The 22,056-nt window shown below is 46.0% G+C and overlaps 1 protein-coding gene across 1 annotated transcript in view; it reads right to left on the reverse strand.

The window, feature by feature from the left end:
- fat3b (FAT atypical cadherin 3b) overlaps positions 1 to 22,056 on the reverse strand; it is a 333,323-nt gene that overhangs the window by 258,161 nt on the left and 53,106 nt on the right. Inside the window, 1 exon segment of the mRNA XM_031809102.1 lies at positions 15,886 to 16,081. Within this exon segment, the coding sequence (XP_031664962.1) occupies positions 15,886 to 16,081 (196 nt within the window).

Here is a 22,056-nt window from a genome sequence, read left to right on the forward strand (position 1 = left end):
GAATAACTGATGAACTTGCGAATGCTCAACAGCCGTTGAAAACACCTGAAATTGTAAAATGTCTAGCTTGTCTTTTGTTATGCTAACAAGCTAGCAAGAGGTTGCATAGCAACAGAATCAACTTCCGGTAGACAGGCGAAGTGCTGGTACGCTCAACTGAAAGGATATCGTTCAGATACAGTATACTAAAATGAACTCATAGTATATAGTATGTAGTATACAGTATGTTAGAATGGGTACTCATTAAGTATGTAGTATACAGTATGTTAGAATGGGTACTCATTAAGTATGAAGTATACAGTATGTTAGTATGGGTACTCATTAAGAATGTAGTATACAGTATGTTAGTATAGGTACTCATTAAGTATGTAGTATGTTAGTATGGGTTTAGGACAGACGTGTTGCCATGTCAAAATTAGACCATGTTTAGAACAGACCGTGTTGCCATGTCAATATTAGACCATGTTAAGAACAGACCGTGTTGCCGTGTCAACATTAGACTGTGTTGCCATGTCAACATTAGACTGTGTTAAGAACAGACCGTGTTGCCGTGTCAACATTAGACTGTGTCAGATGTAAAGAGTGAAAACTAGTGGATATTGGAGAGCTGAGGATGCGGGGACCAAAGATTCCTTTCCTTCCATCCTTCCTTCTTTCTGTCTTTCTTCTCTTTCAGTAGGAGGCCAGACATGCCATGTCACTGTGCTCATGTCGAGGTCATGGTACCGCCCGTCAACTGTCTACCCACAATGCATTAGGCTGCCACGCTGTGACTTAGCTGTGATGACCTGTCACTCTGGGCTAGGGGGATAGACAGGATGGAAATAGGGGAGACAGATATGAGAAGGGGATGGAGTGAGAGAGAGATGGAGAGCGTAGTGCAGATAGAGAAAAAGAAACAGAGAGGGGGAGAGAGAGAGAGAGATAAGTAGAGAGGTTGAGAGATGGACAGTCTCTACTCTGTGTTGACTGACAGTCCCCTTTATACTAAGAAGGACTTTTTTATTGAACTGTAGTTGAGTGGTGGAAAGAAGTGGAGAGGAGAGGAGAAGAGAGAGTGGTGGAGAGAAGAAAGAGTGGTGGAGAGGAGAAGAGAGAGTGGTGGAGAGGAGAAGAGAATGGTGGAGAGGAGAAGAGAGCGTGGTGAAGAGGAGAAGAGAGAGTGGTGGAGAGGAGAAGAGAATGGTGGAGAGGAGAAGAGAGAGTGGTAGAGAGGAGAAGAGAGAGTGGTGGAGAGGAGAAGAGAGAGTGGTGGAGAGGAGAAGAGAGAGTGGTGGAGAGGAGAAGAGAGAGTGGTGGAGAGGAGAAGAGAGAGTGGTGGAGAGGAGAAGAGAATGGTGGAGAGGAGAAGAGAGAGTGGTGGAGAGGAGAAGAGAATGGTAGAGAGGAGAAGAGAGAGTGGTAGAGAGGAGAAGAGAATGGTAGAGAGGAGAAGAGAGAGTGGTGGAGAGGAGAAGAGAATGGTGGAGAGGAGAAGAGAGAGTGGTGGAGAGGAGAAGAGAGAGTGGTAGAGAGGAGAAGAGAATGGTGGAGAGGAGAAGAGAGAGTGGTAGAGAGGAGAAGAGAGAGTGGTGGAGAGGAGAAGAGAGAGTGGTGGAGAGGAGAAGAGAGCGTGGTGGAGAGGAGAAGAGAATGGTGGAGAGGAGAAGAGAGTGGTAGAGAGGAGAAGAGAATGGTAGAGAGGAGAAGAGAGAGTGGTGGAGAGGAGAAGAGAATGGTGGAGAGGAGAAGAGAGAGTGGTAGAGAGGAGAAGAGAGAGTGGTGGAGAGGAGAATAGAGAGTGGTGGAGAGGAGAAGAGAGAGTGGTAGAGAGGAGAAGGGAATGGTGGAGAGGAGAAGAGAGAGTGGTAGAGAGGAGAAGAGAGAGTGGTGGAGAGGAGAAGAGAGAGTGGTGGAGAGGAGAAGAGAGAGTGGTGGAGAGGAGAAGAGAGAGTGGTAGAGAGGAGAAGAGAGAGTGGTAGAGAGGAGAAGAGAGTGGTGGAGAGGAGAAGAGAGAGTGGTGGAGAGGAGAAGAGAGAGTGGTAGAGAGGAGAAGAGAGTGGTGGAGAGGAGAGAGTGGTGGAGAGGAGGAGAGGAAAAGAGAGAAGAGAGAGGACAGAAGAGGAGAGAGGAAAGAAGAGGAGAGAGGAGAAGAGAGGAGGAGAGAAGAGGAGAGAGGAGAAGAGAGGAGGAGAGAGGAGAAGAGAGGAGAGATGAGAAGAGTGGTGGAGGGAAGAGAGGAGAGACAGTGGCTACGTTTACATGCACACAGCATTCCAGACAGAAGCTCATATCCAGCTTCAGGTCTTATTCGGGATAAGCTGTTTACATGCACCTTTCATATCCCTCTCATAAGTATCCCTGTATCTATGAATAAACAGAATATTCCTCATTGAATATGGGTTAAACGGAATAGTAACTGAAATGTGGACACTGACGGTAGGCCAACAGTACAACCTCTCACATGTAGTAGAACATTAACTCCTGCAGAATTATACATTTGTTGCAGTGAAATTATACAACAATAATGTTGATTTTGTCTTGGGAACAGGAGTGGAGAAATATATGATTTATTTACTTCGGCATCTCTTGAGAAAATGTGAATGGGCGTGTAATGTGTTATCTTTGACACTGTTATGCAAGCAGACAGTATTCCAACCACATCAGATATGCACCCAAGACCAACTGAAGTCTTAAAACCGGTCAAACGGATAAGATTTGGACATTTTGCAAAGGATCAATCTTTCCACTGTTTTGGATGTTACTGAGTTTTCTCCCCGGTCCCGAAAGGCAACAGAACACTTTACCAGTGTTAACTACATTACTAATGCATTCATTCTATCAATGTAAGACAGTATTCTGCTGAGCACTACTTTATTTAGTCTTCTGGGGAAACAAGTTAGTACAGAAGAGAAGCTGAATGTATCTAACTATAGTTGACAAACATATGGCCAACCAAATGTTAATAATTATAACACTGGCCTACCAAATGTCAGAAATTATAATACTGGCCTACCAAATGTCAGAAATTATAATACTGGCCTACCAAATGTCAGAAATTATAATACTGGCCTACCAAATGTCAGAAATTATAATACGGCCTACCAAATGTCAGAAATTATAATACGGCCTACCAAATGTCAGAAATTATAATACTGGCCTACCAAATGTCTACCAAATTATAATACTGGCCTACCAAATGTCAGAAATTATAATACTGGCCTACCAAATGTCAGAAATTATAATACTGGCCTACCAAATGTCTACCAAATTTTAATATTCGCCTACCAAATGTCAGAAATTATAATACTGGCCTACCAAATGTCAGAAATTATAATACTGGCCTACCAAATGTCTACCAAATTTTAATATTCGCCTACCAAATGTCAGAAATTATAATACTGGCCTACCAAATGTCAGAAATTATAATACTGGCCTACCAAATGTCAGAAATTATAATACCGGCCTACCAAATGTCTACCAAATTTTAATATTCGCCTACCAAATGTCAGAAATTATAATACTGGCCTACCAAATGTCGGAAATTATAATACTGGCCTACCAAATGTCAGAAATTATAATAATGGCCTTCCAAATGTCTACCGTCGATGTCCTCCATTAGGAAGGGTCTCGCATCCACCACATGCCCTGACCATAGAGGGCTCTCTATGATCAGGGCGTGACAATACTTGAGTATCCCGATTAAAAACAGGATGTTGGTGTGTGGCTGTTTACCAACCTGATTGCCTTAAATAGAAGCTGTTTTTCTCTCTGTCCTTTGATACACCTGTACTGACCTCGCTAGCTGGATAGAAGTGAGGGTGAAACATGTGTTGAATGCTGAGCTGTAGTCAATGAACAGCATTCTTAAATAGGTATTCCTTTTGTCCAGATGGGTTAGGGCAGTGTGGTGGTGATTACATGTGGACCTATTGGGGTGGTAAGCAAATTGGAGTGGGTCGAGGATATGATCCTTGACTAGTCTCTCAAAGCACTTCATGATGACAGAAGTGAGTGCTATGGGGCGGTAGTCATTTAGTTCAGATACCTTAGCTTTCGTGGGAACAGGAACAATGGTGGCCATCTTGAAGCATGTGGGGACAGCAGACTGGGATAGGGAGAGATTAAATGTGTCCGTAAACACTCCAGCCAGCTGGTCTGCGCATGCTCTGAGGACGCGGCTAGGGATGCCGTCTGGGCCGGCAGCCTTGCAAGGGTTAACACGTTTAAATGTTTTACTCACGTCGGCCACAGAGAAGGAGAGCCCACAGTCTTTGGTAGCGTGGCTGTGTCGGTGGCACTGTATTGTCCTCTAAGCACTCAAAGAAGTTGTTTAATTTGTCTGGGAGCAAGACGTCAATGTCCGCGACTGGGCTGGTTTTCTTTTTGAAATCCGTGATTGACTGTAGACCCTGCCACATACATCTCGTGTTTGAGCAGTTGAAATCGTGCTGGTACCTGTCTGGTCGACCTGGAACTGAGGCTACTACGGGACTGAACAATTATCCACATAGGCCTGGCACTCACTTGGCTTCCGTGTTGCTCCACCAGAGGGGGGGGTCAAATCCCCTGTTTTCGTCTTTTACCATTAATAACTCAAAAAGTAAATGTCCAATCTGGAGTGCGCACATTTCCATGTCATCAAAACAGTATTTCATGGTCAGATTTGCCAAAAGGAGGGCGGGAGAGGGCCTTGTATGCATCGTTGAAGTTAGAGTAGCAAGGGGTCGAGTGTGTTACTCGCTCGTGTAATCGATATGCTGATAGGATTTAGGTAGCCTTGTTCTTAGCTTAGCTTCATTAAAATCCCCAGCTACAATAAATGCAGCCTCAGGATATGTGGTTTCCAGGTTGAATAAAGTCCAGTGAAGTTCCTTGATGGCCGTCGTGGTATCCGCTTGCAGGGGAATGTACACAGCTGTGACCAAGGAGAGTTCTCTTGGGAGATAATACGGTCGACATTTGATTGTGAGGAATTCTAGGTCAGATGAACATAAGGACTTGAGTTATTGTATGTTGTTACAATTACACCATGAATCGTTAATCATGAAACATACACCCCTGCCCTTCTTCTTACCAGAGAGATGTTTGTTCCTGTCGGCACAATGCTCTGAAAATTTGGTTGGCTGTACGAACTCCGACAGCTTGCCATGTCTCCGTGAAACAGAGTACTTTACAATCCCGGATATCTCTTTGGAAAGCAACTCTTGCCTTAATTTTGTCGACATTCTTAACTAAGGACTGGACATTAGCGAGTAATATACTCGGAAGCGGTGGGTGGTGCGTGCATCTGAAGCCTCACTAGAAGACCACTCTGGCACAATCTCTCTTCCGACGGCATTGTTTTGGGGCCGGCCTCTGGAATCAGTTCAAATACCCTGGGTGGTACTGACAAAGGATCCACTTTGGGAAAGTCGTATTCCTGGTCGTAGTGCTGGTAAGTTGACGTCTCTCTGATATCCAATAGTTATTTCCGGCTGTATATAATAACACTTAAGGTTAACTGACAATGTAAGAAATAATACATACAAAAAAACTAAATACTGCAGTTTCCTGAGGACTAGAAGCGAAGCTGCCATTTCTATCGGCACCATCTTGCTGTATAACAGGATGCTGGTGTGCATGTAAACCTAGAACAGGATATTGGTGTGCATGTAAACCTAGAACAGGATATTGGTGTGCATGTAAAGCTATAACAGGATGTTGGTGTGCATGTAAAGCTATAACAGGATATTGGTGTGCATGTAAACCTGTAACAGGATGTTGGTGTGCATGTAAACCTGTAACAGGATGTTGGTGTGCATGTAAACCTAGAACAGGATATTGGTGTGCATGTAAACCTGTAACAGGATGTTGGTGTGCATGTAAACCTAGAACAGGATATTGGTGTGCATGTAAAGCTATAACAGGATGTTGGTGTGCATGTAAAGCTATAACAGGATATTGGTGTGCATGTAAACCTAGAACAGGATATTGGTGTGCATGTAAACCTAGAACAGGATATTGGTGTGCATGTAAACCTGTAACAGGATGTTGGTGTGCATGTAAAGCTATAACAGGATGTTGGTGTGCATGTAAACCTGTAACAGGATGTTGGTGTGCATGTAAAGCTATAACAGGATGTTGGTGTGCATGTAAAGCTATAACAGGATATTGGTGTGCATGTAAACCTGTAACAGGATGTTGGTGTGCATGTAAACCTGTAACAGGATGTTGGTGTGCATGTAAACCTGTAACAGGATGTTGGTGTGCATGTAAACCTGTAACAGGATGTTGGTGTGCATGTAAACCTGTAACAGGATGTTGGTGTGCATGTAAAGCTATAACAGGATATTGGTGTGCATGTAAACCTATAACAGGATATTGGTGTGCATGTAAACCTGTAACAGGATGTTGGTGTGCATGTAAACCTAGAACAGGATATTGGTGTGCATGTAAAGCTATAACAGGATGCTGGTGTGCATGTAAAGCTATAACAGGATATTGGTGTGCATGTAAACCTAGAACAGGATATTGGTGTGCATGTAAACCTGTAACAGGATGTTGGTGTGCATGTAAAGCTATAACAGGATGTTGGTGTGCATGTAAACCTGTAACAGGATGTTGGTGTGCATGTAAAGCTATAACAGGATGTTGGTGTGCATGTAAACCTGTAACAGGATGTTGGTGTGCATGTAAACCTATAACAGGATATTGGTGTGCATGTAAACCTGTAACAGGATGTTGGTGTGCATGTAAAGCTATAACAGGATGTTGGTGTGCATGTAAACCTGTAACAGGATGTTGGTGTGCATGTAAAGCTATAACAGGATGTTGGTGTGCATGTAAACCTGTAACAGGATGTTGGTGTGCATGTAAAGCTATAACAGGATGTTGGTGTGCATGTAAAGCTATAACAGGATGTTGGTGTGCATGTAAAGCTATAACAGGATGTTGGTGTGCATGTAAAGCTATAACAGGATGTTGGTGTGCATGTAAAGCTATAACAGGATGTTGGTGTGTATGTAAACCTGTAACAGGATGTTGGTGTGCATGTAAACCTATAACAGGATGTTGGTGTGCATGTAAAGCTATAACAGGATGTTGGTGTGCATGTAAAGCTATAACAGGATGTTGGTGTGCATGTAAACCTGTAACAGGATGTTGGTGTGCATGTAAAGCTATAACAGGATGTTGGTGTGCATGTAAAGCTAAAACAGGATGTTGGTGTGCATGTAAATGTGGTCAGTGTTGTGACAGCCATCTAGAAATCCTCTTTCCATTAAACGTGTGCTTTTCCTCCCAGGCTGGGAAAATAAATATTTAACCAGTCTCTCTATGTGCTGCCTCCAACATGGTCTATTTAACCAGTCTCTCTATGTGCTGCCTCCAACATGGTCTATTTAACCAGTCTCTCTATGTGCTGCCTCCAACATGGTCTATTTAACCAGTCTCTCTATGCTCCAACATGGTCTATTTAACCAGTCTCTCTATGTGCTGCCTCCAACATGGTCTATTTAACCAGTCTCTCTATGTGCTGCCTCCAACATGGTCTATTTAACCAGTCTCTCTATGCTCCAACATGGTCTATTTAACCAGTCTCTCTATGTGCTGCCTCCAACATGGTCTATTTAACCAGTCTCTCTATGTGCTGCCTCCAACATGGTCTATTTAACCAGTCTCTCTATGCTCCAACATAGTCTATTTAACCAGTCTCTCTATGTGCTGCCTCCAACATGGTCTATTTAACCAGTCTCTCTATGTGCTGCCTCCAACATGGTCTATTTAACCAGTCTCTCTATGCTCCAACATAGTCTATTTAACCAGTCTCTCTATGTGCTGCCTCCAACATGGTCTATTTAATCAGTCTCTCTATGTGCCGCCTCCAACATGGTCAATTTAACCAGTCTCTCTATGTGCTGCCTCCAACATGGTATATTTAACCAGTCTCTCTATGTGCTGCCTCCAACATGGTCTATTTAACCAGTCTCTCTATGCTCCAACATGGTCTATTTAACCAGTCTCTCTATGTGCTGCCTCCAACATGGTCTATTTAACCAGTCTCTCTATGTGCTGCCTCCAACATGGTCTATTTAACCAGTCTCTCTATGCTCCAACATGGTCTATTTAACCAGTCTCTCTATGCTCCAACATGGTCTATTTAACCAGTCTCTCTATGTGCTGCCTCCAACATGGTCTATTTAACCAGTCTCTCTATGTGCTGCCTCCAACATGGTCTATTTAACCAGTCTCTCTATGCTCCAACATGGTCTATTTAACCAGTCTCTCTATGTGCTGCCTCCAACATGGTCTATTTAACAAGTCTCTCTATGCTCCAACATGGTCTATTTAACCAGTCTCTCCGTGCTGCTGCCTCCAAAATGATCTAGTCTCTATGACACAGCCATCTCTCTCTCAGTGATCAGCTGCTGTGGTTGGCTGTTAGGACATTCTATGACACAGCCATCTCTCTCTCAGTGATCAGCTGCTGTGGTTGGCTGTTAGGACATTCTATGACACAGCCATCACCTCAACTGGCAGCACCTTGAGGTTGATCTGTCTCTCTCCTCTCGTCTCTCTCCTCTGGTCTCATCTCTCTCCTCTCGTCTCTCTCAACTCGTCTCGTCTCTCTCCTCTCGTCTCTCTCCTCTTGTCTCTCTCCTCTGGTCTATCTCCTCTCACCGCTCTCCTCTCGTCTCTCTCCTCTGGTCTCTCTCCTCTGGTCTCTCTCCTCTGGTCTCTCTCCTCTGGTCTCTCTCTCCTCTGGTCTCTCTCCTCTGGTCTCTCTCCTCTTGTCTCTCTCCTCTTGTGTCTCTACTCTTGTGTCTCTCCTCTTGTCTCTCTCCTCTCGCCTCTCTCCTCTCGCCTCTCTCCTCTCGCCTCTCTCCTCTGGTCTCTCTCCTCTCGTCTCTCTCCTCTCGTCTCTCTCCTCTCGTCTCTCTCCTCTCGTCTCTCTCCTCTCGCCTCTCTCCTCTCATATGTCTCCTCTCGTCTCTCTCGTCTCTCTCCTCTGGCCTCTCTCCTCTGGCCTCTCTCCTCTGGCCTCTCTCCTCTGGCCTCTCTCCTCTGGTCTCTCTCCTCTGGTCTCTCTCCTCTCGTCTCTCTCCTCTTGTCTCTCTCCTCTGGTCTCTCTCCTCTGGTCTCTCTCCTCTGGTCTCTCTCTTGTGTCTCTCCTCTCGCCTCCCCCTCTTGTCTCTCTCCTCTGGTCTCTCTCCTCTGTTCTCTCTCCTCTGGTCTCTCTCTTCTGGTCTCTCTCCTCTCGTCTATCTCCCCTCCTCTCCCCTTTGCTCCCCTTCTCTCCCCTTCTCTCCTCTCCCCTCGTCTCTCTCCTCTGGTCTCTCTCCCCTCGTCTCTCTCCTCTGGTCTCTCTCCTCTTGTCTCTCTCCCCTCCTCTCCCCTCATCTCTCACCAATTGTCTCGTCTTTCGTTTCTCTGCCCTCGTCTCTCGTCTCTCTGCCCTGTGTGAGCCAGTAGAGGGATTGTTGATTGATCTCCCATGGAAAATCAGTGCTGATCACACACACACACACACACACACACTATCACACACACTTTCAAACAAACACACATTATCACACACACGCACACTATCACACAAACACACACAAGCACTCTTTCCACTGGGAAAAAAATAGTTAAATCAACATAGTTTCCACATAATTTTAACCAAAATAATCTATGTGATTTCACATTGAACTGAAGGCTGTGCCCAGAAGGCTCCTCCTGTTTCAGAAGGAACCCACAGTACCTTATAGTCTGCATTACCTTATGGGCTACATTACCTTATAGGATGCATTACCTTATAGTCTGCATTGCCTTATAGTCTGCATTACCTTATAGTCTGCATTGCCTTATAGTCTGCATTGCCTTATGGTATACATTACCTTGTGGTCTACATTACCTTGTGGTCTACATGACCTTATAGTCTACATTACCTTATAGTCTACATTACCTTTTGGTCTACAATACATTATGGTCTACATTACCTTATAGTCTACATGATCTTATGGTCTACAGTACCGTATGGTCTACAGTACCTTATGGTCTACAGTACCTTATGGTCTACAGTACCTTATAGTCTGCATTACCTTATAGTATGCATTACCTTATAGTATGCATTACCTTATAGTCTGCATTGCCTTATAGTCTGCATTGCCTTATAGTCTGCATTGCCTTATAGTCTGCATTACCTTATGGTCTACAGTACCTTATGGTCTACAGTACCTTATGGTCTACAGTACCTTATAATCTGCATTACCTTATAGTATGCATTACCTTATAGTCTGCATTGCCTTATAGTCTGCATTACCTTATAGTCTGCATTACCTTACAGTCTACCTGACCTTATAGTCTACATGACCTTATTGGCTACATTACCTTATGGTCCTACAATATTTTTTATCAGTGGGTGAGTGAGTCAAACCCTCCCTCCTTATTCCTCCCTCCTCAATTCCTCACTCCCTTCCTAACTAAAGAAACACCTCATCACTCCTCACGTAAAGAAACACCTCATCACTCCTCACGTAAAGAAACACCTCATCACTCCTCACCAAAAGAAACACCTCATCACTCCTCACGTAAAGAAACACCTCATCACTCCTCACCTAAAGAAACACCTTATCACTCCTCACGTAAAGAAACACCTCATCACTCCTCACCTAAAGAAACACCTCATCACTCCTCACGTAAAGAAACACCTCATCACTCCTCATGTAAAGAAACACCTCATCACCGCCCTCAGTTTCTTCAGAATCTGTTGGTTTTTCTCTCTCTCAGTTGTATCAGTTACTTTTGTTGCTGTAGTAGCTCTAGATTTACAAACCATGTTCATTCATTTGAAGACACCACCTGCTGTGGGCAGCGTGATCCGCCTGCTAGCTCCCAGAGGAAGTGTGAGTCTGAGGTGTCAGGAGTCTGCAGTGATTTCTGTCAGCACTGGTTCCACTGCAGGGGTGTGCAGTGATTTCTGTCAGCACTGGTTCCACTGCAGTGACTTCTGTCAGCACTGGTTCCACTGCAGGGGTGTGCAGTGATTTCTGTCAGCACTGGTTCCACTGCAGTGACTTCTGTCAGCACTGGTTCCACTGCAGTGACTTCTGTGGCACTGGTTCAACTGCAGGGGTGTGCAGTGATTTCTGTCAGCACTGGTTCCACTGCAGTGACTTCTGTCAGCACTGGTTCCACTGCAGTGACTTCTGTCAGCACTGGTTCCACTGCAGTGACCTCTGTCAGCACTGGTTCCACTGCAGTGACTTCTGTCAGCACTGGTTCCACTGCAGTGACTTCTGTCAGCACTGGTTCCACTGCAGGGGTGTGCAGTGACTTCTGTCAGCACTGGTTCCACTGCAGGGGTGTGCAGTGACTTCTGTCAGCACTGGTTCCACTGCAGGGGTGTGCAGTGACTTCTGTCAGCACTGGTTCCACTGCAGGGGTGTGCAGTGACTTCTGTCAGCACTGGTTCCACTGCAGGGGTGTGCAGTGACTTCTGTCAGCACTGGTTCCACTGCAGGGGTGTGCAGTGACCTCTGTCAGCACTGGTTCCACTGCAGGGGTGTGCAGTGACTTCTGTCAGCACTGGTTCCACTGCAGGGGTGTGCAGTGACTTCTGTCAGCACTGGTTCCACTGCAGGGGTGTGCAGTGACTTCTGTCAGCACTGGTTCCACTGCAGGGGTGTGCAGTGACTTCTGTCAGCACTGGTTCCACTGCAGGGGTGTGCAGTGACTTCTGTCAGCACTGGTTCCACTGCAGGGGTGTGCAGTGACTTCTGTCAGCACTGGTTCCACTGCAGGGGTGTGCAGTGACTTCTGTCAGCACTGGTTCCACTGCAGGGGTGTGCAGTGACCTCTGTCAGCACTGGTTCCACTGCAGGGGTGTGCAGTGACTTCTGTCAGCACTGGTTCCACTGCAGGGGTGTGCAGTGACTTCTGTCAGCACTGGTTCCACTGCAGGGGTGTGCAGTGACTTCTGTCAGCACTGGTTCCACTGCAGGGGTGTGCAGTGACTTCTGTCAGCACTGGTTCCACTGCAGGGGTGTGCAGTGACTTCTGTCAGCACTGGTTCCACTGCAGGGGTGTGCAGTGACTTCTGTCAGCACTGGTTCCACTGCAGGGGTGTGCAGTGACTTCTGTCAGCACTGGTTCCACTGCAGGGGTGTGCAGTGACTTCTGTCAGCACTGGTTCCACTGCAGGGGTGTGCAGTGACTTCTGTCAGCACTGGTTCCACTGCAGGGGTGTGCAGTGACTTCTGTCAGCACTGGTTCCACTGCAGTGACTTCTGTCAGCACTGGTTCCACTGCAGGGGTGTGCAGTGATTTCTGTCAGCACTGGTTCCACTGCAGGGGTGTGCAGTGACTTCTGTCAGCACTGGTTCCACTGCAGGGGTGTGCAGTGACTTCTGTCAGCACTGGTTCCACTGCAGGGGTGTGCAGTGACTTCTGTCAGCACTGGTTCCACTGCAGGGGTGTGCAGTGACTTCTGTCAGCACTGGTTCCACTGCAGGGGTGTGCAGTGACTTCTGTCAGCACTGGTTCCACTGCAGGGGTGTGCAGTGACTTCTGTCAGCACTGGTTCCACTGCAGGGGTGTGCAGTGACTTCTGTCAGCACTGGTTCCACTGCAGTGACTTCTGTCAGCACTGGTTCCACTGCAGGGGTGTGCAGTGATTTCTGTCAGCACTGGTTCCACTGCAGGGGTGTGCAGTGACTTCTGTCAGCACTGGTTCCACTGCAGGGGTGTGCAGTGACTTCTGTCAGCACTGTCAGGGATCCAGAGGTGACGGGGGAGCTGTATTTTATTGTGATGGAAGTCACAATAATTGTTTGTTTTCATATGCAATTATTTATGTCTAAAATATGATCTATTTATTTATTCAGCCCATCTGTGTGTTATTTCCTTTACTTTTCTCTGCCACACAAACTCCAAACAGTGTTTTCATTTCTTATGTCAATGCACGTCACTGGAATTAAAGTTTTATTTGACGTAAATTATTCAAATTCATTTATATTTTATTATTAAACTGTTATCTACTTTCTCAAAACATAAGATTCATCTATAAAACAAATTATGAGACCTTATTTAGCTGCAACACTGAAGAGACCTTATTTAGCTGCAACACTGAAGAGACCTTATTTAGCTGCAACACTGAAGAGACCTTATTTAGCTGCAACACTGAAGAGACCTTATTTAGCTGCAACACTGAAGAGACCTTATTTAGCTGCAACACTGAAGAGACCTTATTTAGCTGCAACACTGAAGAGACCTTATTTAGCTGCAACACTGAAGAGACCTTATTTAGCTGCAACACTGAAGAGACCTTATTTAGCTGCAACACTGAAGAGACCTTATTTAGCTGCAACACTGAAGAAAATGTTGTTGAAGAACCATTTTTTAAGAGTTCACAGGTGGGAGCACCGGGCTACGCAATGAAAAGTTGACGAGATTCATTTATTTTAACCGGAAGGCAACTAGTCAACTATCTAGTAAATATTCCAGACACGAGGGCCTCTTTTTTTTATTGTAGTTTTTAATGTTTACCTTTATTTTAACTAGGCAAGTTAATTAAGAACAAATTCTTATTTACAACGACAGCCTAGGAACAGTGGGTTAACTGGTCTAGGAACAGTGGGTTAAATGGTCTAGGAACAGTGGGTTGACTGGTCTAGGAACAGTGGGTTAAATGGTCTAGGAACAGTGGGTTGACTGGTCTAGGAACAGTGGGTTGACTGGTCTAGGAACAGTGGGTTGACTGGTCTAGGAACAGTGGGTTAACTGGTCTAGGAACAGTGGGTTAAATGGTCTAGGAACAGTGGGTTAAATGGTCTAGGAACAGTGGGTTAACTGGTCTAGGAACAGTGGGTTAACTGGTCTAGGAACAGTGGGTTAACTGGTCTAGGAACAGTGGGTTAACTGGTCTAGGAACAGTGGGTTAACTGGTCTAGGAACAGTGGGTTAACTGGTCTAGGAACAGTGGGTTAACTGGTCTAGGAACAGTGGGTTAAATGGTCTAGGAACAGTGGGTTGACTGGTCTAGGAACAGTGGGTTAAATGGTCTAGGAACAGTGGGTTGACTGGTCTAGGAACAGTGGGTTGACTGGTCTAGGAACAGTGGGTTGACTGGTCTAGGAACAGTGGGTTAACTGGTCTAGGAACAGTGGGTTAAATGGTCTAGGAACAGTGGGTTGACTGGTCTAGGAACAGTGGGTTAAATGGTCTAGGAACAGTGGGTTGACTGGTCTAGGAACAGTGGGTTAACTGGTCTAGGAACAGTGGGTTAAATGGTCTAGGAACAGTGGGTTAAATGGTCTAGGAACAGTGGGTTAAATGGTCTAGGAACAGTGGGTTGACTGGTCTAGGAACAGTGGGTTAAATGGTCTAGGAACAGTGGGTTGACTGGTCTAGGAACAGTGGGTTGACTGGTCTAGGAACAGTGGGTTAACTGGTCTAGGAACAGTGGGTTAAATGGTCTAGGAACAGTGGGTTAAATGGTCTAGGAACAGTGGGTTAACTGGTCTAGGAACAGTGGGTTAACTGGTCTAGGAACAGTGGGTTAACTGGTCTAGGAACAGTGGGTTAACTGGTCTAGGAACAGTGGGTTAACTGGTCTAGGAACAGTGGGTTAACTGGTCTAGGAACAGTGGGTTAAATGGTCTAGGAACAGTGGGTTAAATGGTCTAGGAACAGTGGGTTAACTGGTCTAGGAACAGTGGGTTAACTGGTCTAAGAACAGTGGGTTAACTGGTCTAGGAACAGTGGGTTAACTGGTCTAGGAACAGTGGGTTAACTGGTCTAGGAACAGTGGGTTAAATGGTCTAGGAACAGTGGGTTAAATGGTCTAGGAACAGTGGGTTAACTGGTCTAGGAACAGTGGGTTAACTGGTCTAGGAACAGTGGGTTAAATGGTCTAGGAACAGTGGGTTAACTGGTCTAGGAACAGTGGGTTAACTGGTCTAGGAACAGTGGGTTAAATGGTCTAGGAACAGTGGGTTAAATGGTCTAGGAACAGTGGGTTAAATGGTCTAGGAACAGTGGGTTAACTGGTCTAGGAACAGTGGGTTAACTGGTCTAGGAACAGTGGGTTAACTGGTCTAGGAACAGTGGGTTAACTGGTCTAGGAACAGTGGGTTAAATGGTCTAGGAACAGTGGGTTAACTGGTCTAGGAACAGTGAGTTAACTGGTCTAGGAACAGTGGGTTAACTGGTCTAGGAACAGTGGGTTAACTGCCCTAGGAACAGTGGGTTAACTGGTCTAGGAACAGTGGGTTAACTGGTCTAGGAACAGTGGGTTAACTGGTCTAGGAACAGTGGGTTAACTGGTCTAGGAACAGTGGGTTAACTGCCTTGTTCAGCGGCAAAACAACAGATTTTTACCTTGTCAGCTCGGGAATTCAATCTAGGAACCTTTTAACAAAATGAAAATATTGTAATTGAACAAAATTGTTCAATTACAACAAAATAGTAATGTGGCCAATAACCGTATGCCGGTAATATGGGATGTATTTTTTAGCTAATCCGCTCATCAAAAAAGATGAAAGTAGTATTTCCATAGAAATGTCAAACATGCTAATTGCTAACGACATCACGCCACACGTACCTCTAGGGGTACCATCCCCCCCTGCTCAACTGACACAGTGGCGCACAGAAGGATACGGGATGTATTTTTTAGCTAATCCGCTCATCAAAAAAAGATGAAAGTAGTATTTCCACAGAAATGTCAAACATGCTAATTGCTAACCTGTTAGCTAACATTTTTACAGAACCGATAACCACAAAACATTGATGGCTTGATCACAGGATAACACTGTTGAAGGTAAGAACACCTGTAACAGGTATATTTCTTAAATACTGTAGAATATGCTGATAATACAGGGTTTAACACTCGTTAAACTGAAGCATGCTGACACCTTTACAGGAATTCATCATGGTGCATACCTGTTTCCTCATCGATGGAGAAGCTGCCGATCCCACTGCCTCCTCTGACAGAGTACCTGACGACCCTGTCTCCCCCCTCATCTCTAGCACTGACCACCAGGACACTGGTCCCTACTCTGCTGTTCTCCTTCACACTGCCCCGCACAGCAAACTCAGAGAAGTATGGAGAGAACAGGTTCTCATCCACATCCACCACCTGGAGAGAAGGAGAGAAAGAGAGGACAGGTGAGGAGAGGAGAGAAGAGAAGAGAGAAAGAGGGGACAGGTGAGGAGAGGAGAGAGAGAGGGGACAGTTGAGGAGAGGAGAGAGAGAGAGGACAGGTGAGGAGAGGAGATAGAGGACAGGTGTGGAGAGAAGAGAGAGAGAGAGAGAGAGAGAGAGAGGACAGGTGAGGAGAGGAGAGAGAGGACAGGTGAGGAGAGAAGAGAGAGAGAGGACAGGTGAGGAGAGGAGAGAGAGGACAGGTGAGGAGAGAGAGAGAGGACAGGTGAGGAGAGAAGAGAGAGAGAGAGAGGACAGGTGAGGAGAGGAGAGGAGAGAGAGGACAGGTAGGAAGAGAAGAGAGAGGACAGGTGAGGAGAGAAGAGAGGACAGGTGAGGAGAGAAGAGAGAGATAGAGAGAGAGATGACAGGTGACGAGAGAAGAGAGAGAGAGGACAGGTGGGGAGAGGAGAGAGAGGACAGGTGAGGAGAGAAGAGAGAGGACAGGTGAGGAGAGAAGAGAGAGAGAGACCGATCTGCAGCCCATGGACAGATTCCTGCTGTACCCAGATAACCTTGTCCTACGGTCACCAACAGATCAAGGTCAACAGGAACTTAACATTATTTAGGAATACAGCATCAACTGGACAATGAACATCAACTTTCAGAAAACCAAAGTCGTGGTTTTCCAGAAAAAGGTCATGAATCAGACCAGCAGACACTCCTTCAAATGAGGGAATACCATAGTTAAACATGTACAATGGGCCAATGGGACCAAACACAGCCTCAGCAACAATCCAATTGGCTGAAGAAAAAGGGAGACACAAATAGAAATGGCCGCCCAAAGAGGAGTGTCTGTAACACTTGTCGTCTGAGGAAGGAGAGGAGGACCAAGGTGCAGTGTGGTAAGTGTTCATAGTTTAAATATTCTAATGAACACTGAAAACCCAACGAACAGTCCTGTAAGGTACAACACTAAACAGAAAATAACTACCCAAAAAACACAATGGAAAACAAGCTACCTAAATATGGTTCTCAATCAGGGACAACGATTGACAGCTGCCTCTGATTGAGAACCATAACCAGGCTAAACACAGAAATAGAAAATCATAGACAAACTAACATAGACAACCCACCCAACTCACGCCCTGACCATACTAAAACAAAAGACAAAACAAAGGAACTAAGGTCAGAACGTGACACTATCTGGTCACTGAACGGGACAGAGATGCACCTCCTCCTCGACTATGAGAAATACTCCCACATTAGACAATATCTTTTCAAGAAAATATCTCAATCATTTCCCAAACTTCTGCGCATTTACTAATAACATAAAGCTGTGAATTATTCTGGCTGAGGGAGAAACCTGTGGTTTACTATCAAATGAAGAGAGACAAACTTATCACGCAAGTCAGAATTACAATTAAACTAAACACACACATATAAAGGGAATCGATTGAGTCTCTACGATAATGATGGCTGGTCGACGACTCACCATCAAATTATTCGTTGAGAGCAAAGAGACAAAAGTACAAAGGTCTTTTATAGCCAAGATACACCCCTTTCAACTTACATGACGAACAACAGATATATAGACTGGGTCACAAGGCTAAGATATAGAACAATTATATACAACAACATGATGATGGTTCCACTGTGTATTACTGTCAGTTATATACAACAACATGATGATGGTTCCACTGTGTATTACTGTCAGTTATATACAACAACATGATGATGGTTCCACTGTGTATTACTGTCAGTTATATACAACATGATGATGGTTCCACTGTGTATTACTGTCAGTTATATACAACAACATGATGATGGTTCCACTGTGTATTACTGTCAGTTATATACAACATGATGATGGTTCCACTGTGTATTACTGTCAGTTATATACAACAACATGATGATGATTCCACTGTGTATTACTGTCAGTTATATACAACATGATGATGGTTCCACTGTGTATTACTGTCAGTTATATACAACAACATGATGATGGTTCCACTGTGTATTACTGTCAGTTATATACAACAACATGATGATGGTTCCACTGTGTATTACTGTCAGTTATATACAACAACATGATGATGGTTCCACTGTGTATTACTGTCAGTTATATACAACAACATGATGATGGTTCCACTGTGTATTACTGTCAGTTATATACAACAACATGATGATGGTTCCACTGTGTATTACTGTCAGTTATATACAACATGATGATGGTTCCACTGTGTATTACTGTCAGTTATATACAACAACATGATGATGGTTCCACTGTGTATTACTGTCAGTTATATACAACAACATGATGATGGTTCCACTGTGTATTACTGTCAGTTATATACAACATGATGATGGTTCCACTGTGTATTACTGTCAGTTATATACAACAACATGATGATGATTCCACTGTGTATTACTGTCAGTTATATACAACAACATGATGATGGTTCCACTGTGTATTACTGTCAGTTATATACAACATGATGATGGTTCCACTGTGTATTACTGTCAGTTATATACAACATGATGATGGTTCCACTGTGACAGAGTCACAGAAACAGAGGCACAGAGACAGAGCCACAGAGACAGAGCCTCAGAGACAGAGCCACAGAGACAGAGCCACAGAGACAGAGTCACAGAGACAGAGCCACAGAGACAGAGCCTCAGAGACAGAGCCACAGAGACAGAGCCTCAGAGACAGAGCCTCAGAGACAGAGCCACAGAGACAGAGCCACAGAGACACAGAGACAGAGCCACAGAGACAGAGCCACAGAGACAGAGACAGAGCCACAGAGACAGAGCCACAGAAACAGAGCCACAGAGACAGAGCCACAGAGACAGAGCCACAGAGACAGCGCTTCAGAGACAGAGTCACAGAGACAGAGCCACAGAGACAGAGACACAGAGACAGAGCCACAGAGACAGAGCCACAGAGACAGAGCCACAGAGACAGAGCCACAGAGACAGAGCCACAGAGACAGAGCTTCAGAGACAGAGCTTCAGAGACAGAGCTTCAGAGACAGAGCCACAGAGACAGAGCCACAGAGACAGAGCCACAGCGACAGAGCCACAGAGACAGAGCCACAGAGACAGAGCCACAGAGACAGAGCTTCAGAGACAGAGCTTCAGAGACAGAGCCACAGAAGGTCATGAGCAGATGAGCTCCTGAATCTTTCAATGTTTTTCCAAAAAATACATTGATTTCGAGTTGCATAAACTTGGATTTTTTTTGACAAGGACATATACAGAATAATACCCTTCACAATATAACCTTTACACCAAATCCAAAGTGTAAACCTACACCCTGATTTTGGACAAAATGACCTAATTATGATTTTTACTACCAAGGATTATCCAGCAAACTTTCCGACAAACAAACAACAAGCAAAATAAGCACAAACTGAAACATGAAAATATCCATCCAACCTGGAACTGAGTAAGAAACGTTCAGTCTGAAGCTACTTCGAAAGCCTTGAATGAAAACAACATGCCAATAAATCTCTAGATATGTACCTTTATAAAGACTGAATGCTAAAGTTAAGAGGCTACCAAGCCTCTTACAATCTGGAGACAACCTATTCATCCACACGGACCTTCCCTGGGCATGGCACAGCGCTATAAGAGCACACTTACCCCTCTTTTTAAGAGAGAAGGTATTGGCGGGACATCAGAACACTGGAAAACGAGAACCCTCAGACGCCCTCTGTCAACCTGTACAAATATAGAACCGTGTTGGAGGAGGGCCACTTCAAACATTTCCAAAAGTACTTCCACAGAATCAAAAGAGAGAGCACGGCAGGAGAAGAGACGTGGTGGAGCTCAGAGAGCTGGAGAGAGACGTGGTGGAGCTCAGAGAGCTGGAGAGAGACGTGGTGGAGCTCAGAGAGCTGGAGAGAGACATGGTGGAGCTCAGAGAGCTGGAGAGAGACGTGGTGGAGCTCAGAGAGCTGGAGAGAGATGTGGTGGAGCTCAGAGAGCTGGAGAGAGATGTGGTGGAACTCAGAGAGCTGGAGAGAGACATGGTGGAGCTCAGAGAGCTGGAGAGAGACGTGGTGGAGCTCAGAGAGCTGGAGAGAGACGTGGTGGAGCTCAGAGAGCTGGAGAGAGATGTGGTGGAGCTCAGAGAGCTGGAGAGAGATGTGGTGGAACTCAGAGAGCTGGAGAGAGACATGGTGGAGCTCAGAGAGCTGGAGAGATACATGGTGGAGCTCAGAGAGCTGGAGAGATACATGGTGGAGCTCAGAGAGACATGGTGGAGCTCAGAGAGACGTGGTGGAGCTCAGAGAGCTGGAGAGAGACATGGTGGAGCTCAGAGAGCTGGAGAGAGACATGGTGGAGCTCAGAGAGCAAGTCCACACAATCCAGACAGAACAGGCACACAAAACGGACCAGCACAACACCCCCCCTACAGTACCCAGAGGGCTGAAGGGGGAGATAGACAGCCTTCCGGGAGAGCAGGCTGCACTCCAGTCTGAGGTGAGAGAACTTGAGGAGAGAGAGAAACACACAGCCCAGCTAACAGAGGACCACGCAGCCCAGCTAACAGAGGACCACACAGCCCAGCTATCAGAGGACCACACAGCCCAGCTAACAGAGGACCACACAGCCCAGCTATCAGAGGACCACGCAGCCCAGCTAACAGAGGACTACACAGCCCAGCTAACAGAGGACCACACAGCCCAGCTAACATAGGACCACACAGCCCAGCTAACAGAGGAACACCCCTGTCAGCTCCACGGGTAGCCCTCCTAACAACACCCCCACTCCCACTGAGGACACACCAAAGCCAGCGATTGTGCTCCTCATTGACTCAAATGGGAAAAATACATTGATGGGAAGAAACTTCTCAAAAACACTCTGGTGGCTAAACTCTGGTGTTCCAACACCCTGGAGCTGCTGTCTGAGGACCAACTAGGGTCCCCCAGCCATATCAGAATTAATACAGGCACAATGATGTGCTCTGAACTGATCTGAAAAGAGCATTCACTCGTGGGCTACCCCAGCCAATAGAATTCTACTTCCATTGCGCTCTGGCTCTGCCTACAACAAAATCACAGACTCAATCTTGCTAAGTTATATGGGTTTTGGTTTGATGCATTGAAAAGAGGCTGATAAAATATTGATTCGATCACAGAAAAAACATTGATCTGTATGAAAAACTAATGGGGTCGAACTCAATGACGTTCAATCTCTTGCATCTTTGCGCGGCAGTCCTGGAGGAAGTGAGAGGCAGTCCTGGAGGAAGTGAGAGGCAGTCCTGGAGGAAGTGAGAGGCAGTCCTGAGGAAGTGAGCGGCAGTCCTGGAGGAAGTGAGAGGCAGTCCTGGAGGAAGTGAGAGGCAGTCCTGAGGAAGTGAGCGGCAGTCCTGGAGGAAGTGAGAGGCAGTCCTGGAGGAAGTGAGAGGCAGTCCTGGAGGAAGTGAGAGGCAGTCCTGGAGGAAGTGAGAGGCAGTCCTGGAGGAAGTGAGAGGCAGTCCTGGAGGAAGTGAGAGGCAGTCCTGGAGGAAGTGAGAGGCAGTCCTGGAGGAAGTGAGAGGAAGTCCTGGAGGAAGTGAGAGGCAGTCCTGGAGGAAGTGAGCGGCAGTCCTGGAGGAAGTGAGCGGCAGTCCTGGAGGAAGTGAGAGGCAGTCCTGGAGGAAGTGAGAGGCAGTCCTGGAGGAAGTGAGAGGCAGTCCTGGAGGAAGTGAGAGGCAGTACTGGAGGAAGTGAGAGGCAGTCCTGGAGGAAGTCAGAGGCAGTCCTGGAGGAAGTGAGAGGCAGTCCTGGAGGAAGTGAGAGGCAGTCCTGGAGGAAGTGAGAGGCAGTCCTGGAGGAAGTGAGGGTGGGGTGGCAGGTAGCCTAGTGGTTAGAGTGGAGGTGGGGCAGGTAGCCTAGTGGTTAGAGTGGAGGGGTGGCAGGTAGCCTAGTGGTTAGAGTGGAGGGGTGGCAGGTAGCCTAGTGGTTAGAGTGGAGGTG

This window comes from Oncorhynchus kisutch, linkage group LG29 (genome assembly GCF_002021735.2).
Source record: "Oncorhynchus kisutch isolate 150728-3 linkage group LG29, Okis_V2, whole genome shotgun sequence".
Taxonomy (NCBI): Eukaryota; Metazoa; Chordata; class Actinopteri; order Salmoniformes; family Salmonidae; genus Oncorhynchus; species Oncorhynchus kisutch.